At 44.2% G+C, this 10,869-nt stretch overlaps 1 protein-coding gene across 3 annotated transcripts; it reads left to right on the top strand.

Moving 5' to 3' along the window:
• The first annotated feature begins 221 nt into the window (after nt 1-221).
• Nucleotides 222-10,571, top strand: asb7 (ankyrin repeat and SOCS box containing 7). 3 transcript variants are annotated; one of them, XM_058629950.1, is made up of 5 exons: nt 222-473; nt 1,944-2,720; nt 3,435-3,646; nt 4,449-5,054; nt 8,359-10,571. In XM_058629950.1, exons 2-5 carry the CDS (start codon nt 2,683-2,685, stop codon nt 8,496-8,498), a joined length of 996 nt encoding a protein of 331 aa, XP_058485933.1. In that variant the 5' UTR covers nt 222-473; nt 1,944-2,682; the 3' UTR covers nt 8,499-10,571. The 3 variants fall into 3 exon arrangements, with proteins under 3 accessions (XP_058485933.1, XP_058485935.1, XP_058485934.1); XM_058629952.1 differs by having other exon boundaries at nt 3,393-3,646; XM_058629951.1 differs by having other exon boundaries at nt 222-477.
• The last annotated feature ends 298 nt before the right edge of the window (nt 10,572-10,869 follow it).

Raw genomic sequence — 10,869 nt, 5'->3', positions numbered from 1 at the left:
AAGAATAAGAAGAATAAGAATAAACATAATAATGATAATAATCATATTAATAATAATAATAGTAATAATATTGATAATGATGATGATGATGATGAAATGTTGTTAAATGGTTCGGTAAACAATGGTTTCCTCCGGTAAATACTTCAAGACAGTAGGTGGCGGTAGTGCACATTAACGCAGGAATACCGTAAAGAAGAAGAAGAAGCGGAAGTGACAACGCTTTTATTGTGAAAGGTGTGATGGGCGGAAATGTCGTTGTTGTTGTCTCTCACACACAGAGAGTTTGTGTGTGTTTAAAAGAGTGATTTAAAAGATGCTCCGCGCGCCACAAACACACATTTAAACGTTTGTTTTCGTCCCGCGGATGTTTAAGAGTTTGACTGAAGCGGACAAACATGAGAGAGACGCCGCTGTCACGTGTGTTGTCTTCTGGAAACTGATTGGTAGAGCGCAGCAGCGTCGGCTCCTCGTCTGTGAGTGTGTAAAATCTTTGTTTTACTTTAAACTTGTTGTTTTTGGGGGTAAACGCGTCACAGTGAAGCTCCGACACGTTTAAACTCCGAGTATTCGTTGTTTGTGTGAAAGTGACGGCGCGAAAATGCAGTTTAAACCTCAACATTAGCTTAGCCAGGCGAACGCTAGTGAGTATGTTAGCCTGTTAGCTAACAGGCTAGTGAACATAAATACAAACACATTCTGATTTAAATCAATAATTGAAATGTTATCGCGTTCTGTGTAAAGTGTGAAACCGCGTTTTAATCACGTGAACGCGTGTGTTTCACCTGTGACTGCTGAACTTTAATCACTGCGAGCTTTGCTTTCATTTATTTGTGTTAGCAAATAAAGGCTTTTTCTATTGTCCACTGGATTTTCATCAAACCACTTAGACCCGAGTTCATTCATTCATTCATTCATTCATTCATTCATTCATGATTTTTGACTCAAGTATACTGTGTGTGTGTGTGAGTCTCCAGGTCCGGGTATTAAAGCGTTGTTGATGAAGCAGTTTGTCTTTGTAAAGTTCATGTATTTAATGATGAACTTAGACTTAGACTTCCTTTTATTGTCATTGCACAGAAAACACAGCAGTGAAAACTGGCAACGAAATTTCGTTGCTTGGCAGCAGATAAGAAACCAACACATAGCATTGAATTTTGTCACTTCTGAGTTTTGATGGGAAATGTCTTTTATCTTACTGTAAATGTCTATACATGTATCCAACTCTTCAGCCTGACTATGATTAATACAAAAAATAATAATAATAATAATAATGAAAAAGTGAATAATAAATAATCACATCATTATATTTCGTTAAAGACAGTGAAATTAAGCTGTTTGTGAGTCTAACTGCATGTGGATGTGCTGTTGAACCACATGTGTATGTTTTCAATTCAACTTTGTTTATTCTGATCATAGCAATTACATTTTTTTAAAGTAATATTAAATACGTGAAAGAGGAAGTTAAACTGTTACAATGTGGCTGAAAAAACTGATGTGCATGAAAAAGTCAATAAAAAAGTAAATAAATCACAGTTTATACTTACTAATAATAAAAAGTATCGACAGATGTTCTCAGAAACACAATAAATGTATATAATTATTTAATATAAGTTCAGGCACAACATGTGGATTATGGAGACAGACTGATATTAAATAAATATTTATTTAAAGTTAAAGTTTGTGTGTAATACATAATTTAAACGAAATAAATCAGTCAGATATATCGACTGCACTGATTAATAATGATAAAAAAAACTAAGTGTTCACTTCATCTTTAATCGTGTTATAATTTGACCTTTTTCATTTCATTTAAACTGTATTATTTTTCTGTATATAACGATGTCTTCAATCTGTTGTTGGTAAATAATGGACAGGTGAATGTAATCTTTACAGACTGTTGTGTTTAGCTGTGAATGACTGTGGTGTTGTTGTTTGTGTTGCAGGATAACTGCTGCAGACGGACTGCAGACGGAGTGAGACAGAGTGCAGACGGAGTGAGACAGAGTGCAGACGGACTGCAGACAGAGTGAGACAGACTGCAGACGGAGTGAGACAGACTGCAGACGGAGTGAGACAGAGTGCAGACGGACTGCAGACGGAGTGAGACAGAGTGAGGCAGACGGAGTGAGACAGAGTGCAGACAGAGTGCAGACGGACTGCAGACGGAGTGAGACAGACTGCAGGCGGAGTGCAGACAGACTGCAGACGGACTGCAGACAGAGTGAGACGGACTGCAGACAGAGTGCAGACGGAGTGAGACAGAGTGCAGACAGACTGCAGACAGAGTGAGACAGAGTGCAGACGGACTGCAGACAGAGTGAGACAGATTGCAGACAGAGAGCAGACGGACTGCAGACGGAGTGAGACAGAGTGCAGACAGAGTGAGGCAGACGGAGTGAGACGGAGTGCAGACGGACTGCAGACGGAGTGAGACAGACTGCAGGCGGAGTGCAGACAGACTGCAGACAGAGTGAGACAGAGTGCAGACGGACTGCAGACAGTGTGAGACAGACTGCAGACAGAGAGCAGACGGACTGCAGACAGAGTGAGACAGACTGCAGACAGAGTGAGACAGAGTGAGACAGACTGCAGACAGAGTGCAGACGGACTGCAGACAGAGTGAGACAGACTGCAGACAGAGTGCAGGCAGTGCAGCTGTACAACGACAGGTGCAGCTTCGACATGACTAAGAGAAGCCCGTCTTATCAGCTTGTCAAAAGGTAAAAAGGCTTTTTTTTGAGAGTTGTCGCTGTCACAGTGAGAAGTTCACATATTTAAGAAAATAAGTCCCAGCACATGCAGATTTGGGCTTTAGACAGAGTGGACACTCTAATTTGACCATAGGTGTGCGTGTGAGAGTGCACAGTTGTTTGCGTCCTGTCCAGGGTGTGACCCCGCCCATGTCAGCTGAGATTGGCACAGCGCCCTCTGTAGAGGATAAATCAGGAGAAGACAGATGGATATCCATAGTCTGTGTTTATATCAACCTTTTCTCCACTCGATGACCACTCAAACAGCTTTACACAACACTTTTTTCATTCACACTCATTCCCTCACACATTCTTTGCATCCCTCATTCACATGCTTGTGCACAGCTGTCAGGGGCAGTTTGGAGTTCAGTGTCTTTTCCCAGTGACTCATGGGCATGTAGACTCACAGAGCCTGGGATTGAACCCCAACCTGAGTCTTCACTGCATTCTTTTGTCTTTGCTGTTTTCACTGACGACAGTTGTGTCTCAAGCGTCTGAGTGTATCAATACTGTCAAACTTCTGTATTATTTATATGTGTGTGAGTGATCAGTGGTGAGGTGTGACAGACAGGCAGGCAGACAGGCAGGAGACTCTTTGTTCTGCCGTGAACACAGAATGTATTGACTGGTTTTTCCTAACAGCGGTTAGGTACAGATGAACATTCCCATTCCGACATGTGACAGGATGCTGAACCATCACTGCAGAAGGAACCCTGAGCTTCACGATGAGCTGCAGATCCAGGCTGCGGTGGCAGCCGGAGACGTGTGCACGGTCAGGAGAATGCTGGAGCAGGGATATTCGCCCAAAGTCCGCGACGCCAACGGCTGGACGCTGCTCCACTTCTCTGCCGCCAAAGGAAAAGAGAGATGTGTGCGAGTCTTTCTGGAACACGGAGGTCAGTTTCTGTCCCTCTGGCTGCTGAAGCCTTACTTCATCTGGTGGTTCTCACTGTTAACACTAGAGGGCGTTATTGCACTGAATAAGACGGCCTTTCATTCACTTCTGTGTGAGTTAAAAACCTTTTAGTTTTTTGTGTTCAAATATTATAATGTTAGAGTTAAAAGAGGTAAACATTTGTTAACTTTTAAGAAAGTAGAAAATATTCACATTTAAGAAGCTGAAAAATGACAGAAAATTGAAAATATTCACATTTAAGAAACTGAAAAAAATAACAGAAAGTAGAAAATATTCACATGTAAGAAGCTGAAAAATGACAGAAACCAGAAAATATTCACAATTAAGAAACTGAAAAGTGACATAGTAGAAAATATTCACATGTTAGAAGCTGAAAAATGACAGAAAGTAGAAAATATTCACACTTGAGAAGCTGAAAAATGACAGAAAATTGAAAATATTCACATTTAAGAAACTGAAAAAATAACAAAGTAGAAAATATTCACATGTAAGAAGCTGAAAAATGACAGAAACCAGAAAATATTCACAATTTAAGAAACTGAAAAATGACATAGTAGAAAATATTCACATGTTAGAAGCTGAAAAATGACAAAGTAGAAAATATTCACATGTAAGAAGCTGAAAAATGACAGAAAGTAAAAAATATTCACATTTAAGAAACTGAAAAATGACAAAGTAGAAAATATTCACATTTGAGAAACTGAAAAAGAATTATTAAAATAAAAACACTCTCCTCCTGTGTTTGACTGTTTGTCTTAAACTCCTCCCCCTTGTGTCCACAGCTGACCCCACAGTGAAGGACTTCATCGGCGGCTTCACAGCTCTTCACTACGCCGCCATGCACGGCAGAGCACGCATCGCCCGCCTCATGCTGGAGTCCGAGTTTCGCAGCGACATCATAAACGCTAAAAGCAACGACGGCTGGACGCCGCTGCACGTGGCTGCACACTACGGCCGCGACACCTTCGTACGCCTCCTCCTCGAGTTCAGGGCCGAGGTGGACCCACTGAGCGACAAGGGCACCACGCCGCTGCAGCTGGCCATCATCCGCGAGCGCTCCAGCTGCGTGCGGATCCTCCTGGACCACAGTGCCAACATCGACATTCAGAACGGCTTCCTGCTGCGCTACGCCGTCATCAAAGGGAACCACTCGTACTGCCGCATGTTCCTGCAGAGGGGGGCGGACACCAACCTGGGCCGTCTGGAGGACGGTCAGACGCCGCTGCATCTGTCCGCTCTCAGAGACGATGTTCTGTGCGCACAGATGCTCTACACGTACGGAGCCGACACCAACTCCAGAAACTACGAGGGACAAACGCCTGTGGACATTTCTGCTGGCATGTCAGGACTCAGCCGACCCTGTCTGGACTTCCTCCAGGAGGTCACCAGTAAGTCTCACCCTCTCACCCTGTCACCACACACTCTCACCCCGTCACCCTGTCACGACACTCTCATCCTGTCACCCTGTCATCACACACTCTCACCCCGTCACCACATACTCTCACCCCGTCACCCTCTCACCACACACTCTCACCCCGTCACCCTCTCACCACACACTCTCACCCTGTCACCACACACTCTCACCCTGTCACCCTCTCACCACAATCTCACCCCATCACCGCACACTCTCACCCTCTCACCACACTCTCACCCCGTCACCCTCTCACCCCGTCACCACACACTCTCACCCCGTCACCACACCCTCACCCCGTTACCCGCTCACCACTCTCACCCTGTTACCTCTCACACTCTCACCCCGTCACTACACACTCTCACCCCGTCACCACACACTCTCACCCTGTCACCCTTTCACCCTGTCACGACACTCTCACCCTGTCACCACACACTCTCACCCGTCACCACACACTCTCACCCCGTCACCCTGTCACCACACACTCTCACCCCGTTACCCTCTCACCCTCTCACCACACTCTCACCCTGTCACCCTCTCACCACACTCTCACCCGGTCACCCTCTCACCCTGTCACCACACACTCTCACCCTGTCACCACAAACTCTCACCCTGTCACCACACTCTCACCCCGCGACCCTCTCACCACTCTCACCCCGTCACCCTCTCACCACACACTCTCACCCGTCACCCTCTCACCCTGTCACCACACTCTCTCCACTCTCACCCCACGACCCTCTCACCACTCTCACCCTGTTACCACACACTCTCACACTGTCACCCTCTCACCACACTCTCACCCCGTCACCACACACTCTCATCCTGTCACCACACTCTCACCCCGCGACCCTCTCACCCCGTGACCCTCTCAACACACTCTCACCCTGTCACCCTCTCACCACACTCTCACCCGGTCACCCTCTCACCCTGTCATCACACACTCTCACCACAAACTCTCACCCCCGACCCTTTCACCACACTCACCCCACACTCTCACCCCGTTACCCTGTCACCACACTCTAACCCCGTCACCACACACTCTCACCCCGTCACCACACACTCTCACCCTGTCACCACACACTCTCACCCCGTCACCCTCTCACCCCGTCACCACACACTCTCACCCCGTCACCACACCCTCTCACCCTGTCACCACACACTCTCACCCAGTCACTCACCCTTATTTTGGAACTTACGGATATTTTTGAAGACGTTTTTTCCACGTGGTTGCCGTGACGTCCGTCTCTGACCAATAGAATAGAATAGCCTTTATTGTCGTTATTTTGTGGACAACGAAATTTGGGTGCCACTCCCTTGGTGCAAAATACAAATATATAAATAACAATTTTAAAAGAGAGATAAAAATATTAACAATAAAATAAGAATAAGAAATGTTGTTTACATTTTTTCCAGAAACTATGACTATGTATACATTAACGTGAGATAACAAAATATAGCAGCAGATAACAAAATATAGCAGTAAGATAACAAAATATAGCAGCAGAGAGAAGCGATTGTCCTGTATTTGTGTAAATCAGCTGATGACACGCGTTAGTATGAAGAGTTTGAAGTGGGCGGGGCTTAAGCAGAGAGGGTATGAGAAGGGTTTCCGATTGTTCGTGGGGAACAACGGTCACATTCCTCTGTCTTTGATATCAAAGAGGCGAGCAGCTGGTTCACAGACGGGTCACATGACACCTCCAGCACCTGGATTAACGGCTGCCATCAAAGACTCGTCCCTCGCTGAGTGACAGACGCCGCCGGCTCTTTTCTGCCGCTCACACAAAAGCTTTGAGAGCCACAGCTGTGACGTCCACGTCGTCATGACGACAACATTGACTTTCATTTGAATAAAGTGCAGAAAGTTTGTTTTCCTGATGTAATCTTCATGAATGATGCTGGAAACCGAGGCCTAATGTTTCCATTTTGTCAATTTTATACGTCCGGCTTTTCCCTTTAGGGGGCGCCACAGATCCTCGGATCCTCTGCCTCCTTCTTGTCCCCTGTCCTCTGCACGTGTCCAAACCTGTCCGTCTGACTTGTCCCTGGTTCACAGCTGTCTGTCACTTTCTGTTTGAACTTTAAAGGGGACATATTATGCAAAATCAACTTTTTAACCATTTCAATACTTATATTTGGGACTCTGGAGGCCCTACCAGTCGCCAAAGTGTGGAAAAAGAATACTCAGTCATGTTTTCATGGTCCCCCTTAGTGTAAGTATAGGCGATAAGACACGCCATGTTGAATTCCCTGCGCTTATGAAGGCAGCATGCGCATTTCACCGCCAATGTTACCACCCACCAGTAAGTTTACTTGGAGAGCTCCAACTTAGCTCCACATTAGCTCCACCTTAGCTCCACCTTAGCTCCACCTTAGCTCCACCTTGTCCCTATAAAATGTGAGAGTGCAGGCGAGGGAGGAAGAGCGGTATTATGTCAACGCGGAGGGACAAGTGTGCTGTTGGTGGCTGCACCGTGGAGCACAGTGTTTTACACAAACTCAGAGGATTTATATATGAAGCTAATGTGCCGGATAAAGTCAGCAAACGTGTGTTCGCACCACTTCACATCAGACTGCGGCCAGCGGTCGCCGTATTTAGTTACACATGTTTAAGAAAAGGTCAAATAGAGGTCATAACTGAGCATTCTGACACGTCCTAATTAAACATATGTGTTCAGTACGTCCTCCATGACCGGAGCACAGACTCAGTCTGATACAGTCACATACAGTGTTTTTAACTGATTTACAGTTGGTCAGTGTTCAGCTTCGTCTCTTCCTGTGACGACACTCTCGCTGCCATGTTGATATTGTCAGAGAACTAGTGGAGGGAGGGGGAGGGGGAGAGGAATGAGGGGAGGGAACAGGAGCTGAGCGAGTGAGCGCAGTAAAGAGGACAAATCAGAAACCCCCTGGAAGAAGTGGGCGTGTGTTTGCCTGTGTCTCATTTGCATATAAAGGGACCAGGAACAAAACCGAGCGTTCTGAAAGGGGCGGGTTTAGCAGGGTTATTGAACTGCTATGACGCTTCATCCTTATGGTATTTTGACCAAATGTCACAGACATGTTCATTAGGACACCAGGGAACTATTTTAACTTGGAGAAATAGAGTATAATATGTCTCCTTTAAATGTATTTTCATCGTGGGAATATTTGCATTATTGCATGTTTGTTTGCTACAGCGAGGACAACATCCTGTCCACGGGGACACTGTCCTCTGTCCTTGACTAAGTGACTAAATCCACATTGTGAGACTGTGTTTGACCAAGTCTTTGTTTTTCCAGGACACCCTCGGACTCTGCAGGACTTGTGTCGGATAAAGACCCGTCAGTGCATCGGCCTCCAGAGTCTGAAGCTGCTGGACGATCTGCCCGTCGCTAAAGTCATGAAAGACTATTTAAAACACAAGTTTGACAACGTGTGAAGAGGGAGACTTTGTAGCGCCCCCTGCTGTCAGGAATGAAGACTATGCAATCATCAGGTCTGTAGTCAAACGCTGAGCGACGGTCTGTCCGCGTCTCTTTGTCCAGTTTAACGTCTTCACTGGTCCAGTTTGCTGCCGAAGGAGAATCAACTGTCGTCTAATCTGGTTTCATTTAATCTGGTTCATCTTCACTGCTGAAGATAAAATGACGTGGAAACTGAGAAACTTCACAGAAGTCATCGCAGCGCCCCCTGCTGCTGAGAGCCAGCCTCAGACTCTCTGAGTCACACGATCACGTCGATCGTGTGACTCAGAGATGGTAGAGATTTTATTACACGTCAAGTCTTTAGTGAAAGTGGAAACAGTCAGCGCTCAATGACTTTTACATTAGCAGCAGATTTCAGATCAGATTTCAGGCTGAAATGATGCGAGATCATCAGAATGTTCTTCCTGCTGCTGATTGGTCGGGTCCAGACATCAACAGGAAGCTCGGTGTGAATGAGTGAGTTTTATTAAAGCGCTCACTGATTAAATCACACGATAGTTTTTATTCTCGAGGCTGAAACTTTCACTCGTTCATCGATCCCGTCGTGTTTGTCGTTTTTAAAGCACATGTCGTCATGAACATTTGAAGTGAGTGAATTCATGCTCGCTCGCTCGCTCACTCACTCACACACTGTGTTTTTTTTAATCTCTGAGTAACTGTGTGTGTGTGTGTGTGTGTGTTGTCTGAAACACACACACACAGTCAGTGTAAATATGTACAACAGATATTTTTGTAGATTTATTTAAGCCTTGATCTCTGCTCTTCTTAACGTATTTAAAGTTTGGATATAATATAAGGATCTGTTTGTTGTGACTTTATTGTTGTTGTTTTTGTTTGTGCGGTGAGTTCAAAGACTTCACAGCTGACTCAGCTGAACATTCTGACAATTAAAAATAGACATTTAAATCCTGTTTTACTTTGTCTTCTAATTACAAATATTCACGTGCGTTAAAGCCTTAAACCAGATTATTTTCACCCTCACTGTTTACATTAAATATGAATTTGAATAAGACGATCAACAAAATGAATTATGGGAGAAAAGTAAAAACTAACATTTTAAGCCGTTTGTTTTTAATCTTCATTTCTTTCAGACCTGATCATTTAAATTTTTCATTTGAACTCTTTAAATGTTTCCTTTTTCAAACGCAGTTGCACAACGTTGTACGTTAAATATGCAGGATTTTCCATGTGCTACATGATTTACTCTGGAGGAAAAACACAGATTATTAACCCGAGTCTTTTACTCCCTCTCAGCACCTTAAGGCCAAAAATGTCCCGTTCATATTAACTGTGAATTAATGAGGTTTTTGTTTGTTTTTTTTAACCTTGAATTAATCTTTACATCAGTCCTGATTATTATAACAATGTAAGTTACTGGAAGTAAACATGCTTCCACTGGACAACAACACTGCCACCTGCTGGATTACTGCGGAAATGACATATACCAAACAGGGAAAATGGGTCAAAATGAAAAAAAATAAATCATTTTATGTTGCAATGACAGGTTTTCAATGATGACAATTAATGTACATCAGAGGAAGAACTGAAGTATTTTTTAAGACAATGTTTGAAGTCACTATTTAAAAAAAATCTCTACTCTGAAGTTGTATGAGGGTGTTTTCAGTTCATGTTTCCTTTGACCTTTGACCTTCAGGTCGAGGAAAGTGAAAGTGTGAAGATCGTCTTCTCCAAACAAACGTCTGCGTCTCTTTGTTACGTTGTCAGGGTTATGAATGCTGAGTCATTTGAACGTCACTTTTACTTTGAGTCTGGTTCATTTAAAAAATCTCTGTGTGTGTGTCTGTGCACCTGTGTGCGTGTGTGAGGGAATTTGTGTACATGCGTGTGTGTGTGTGTTTTATAGTGTGTGTGTGTGTCAGTCGGTTCCTCAGCAGACATTGGTCGTCAGGGAAACACGTCACACATGGTCTCATGTGCCCAATCACACGAGTCTTCCTCACCGCTAACTACTGAATGTACAGAATATGCAGATTTTCAAACGTGTAAATAAACTGAAGTTAATGTTTCTGCTGAGTCACCTCTTCCTATGTGTGTGTGTGTGTGTGTGTGTGTGTGCCCAGGTATTACTAATGTTGTGGGGACCTAAACCTGTTTACACAGTGACATTATGGGGACTTGTCTTCCTTGTGGGGACAAAAATCAAGTCCTCATGATACAAATGACTACATTTTAAGATGAAGACATGTTTTAAGGTTAGTGTTAGGATTAGGATTAGGATTAGGCCAGTAGTAATTGTGGTAAAGACGAGATCATGTGACGTAGATGTTTTTATGTGCGACTCGTTGATGAGTCATTATTCATACG

This window comes from Solea solea, chromosome 5 (assembly GCF_958295425.1).
Source record: "Solea solea chromosome 5, fSolSol10.1, whole genome shotgun sequence".
Classification (NCBI taxonomy): Eukaryota; Metazoa; Chordata; class Actinopteri; order Pleuronectiformes; family Soleidae; genus Solea; species Solea solea.
The sequence above is the reverse complement of the archived record's forward strand: the minus strand, read 5'-3'. Positions and strand labels throughout refer to the sequence as shown.

Coding starts and splice junctions, on each gene's coding strand:
- asb7 (XM_058629950.1), top strand. CDS start 2,683: ATGACTAAGAGAAGCCCGTCTTATCAGCTTGTCAAAAG. Junction 3,647..4,448: donor AGTCTTTCTGGAACACGGAG/GTCAGTTTCTGT, acceptor TTGTGTCCACAG/CTGACCCCACAGTGAAGGAC. Junction 5,055..8,358: donor CTTCCTCCAGGAGGTCACCA/GTAAGTCTCACC, acceptor TTGTTTTTCCAG/GACACCCTCGGACTCTGCAG.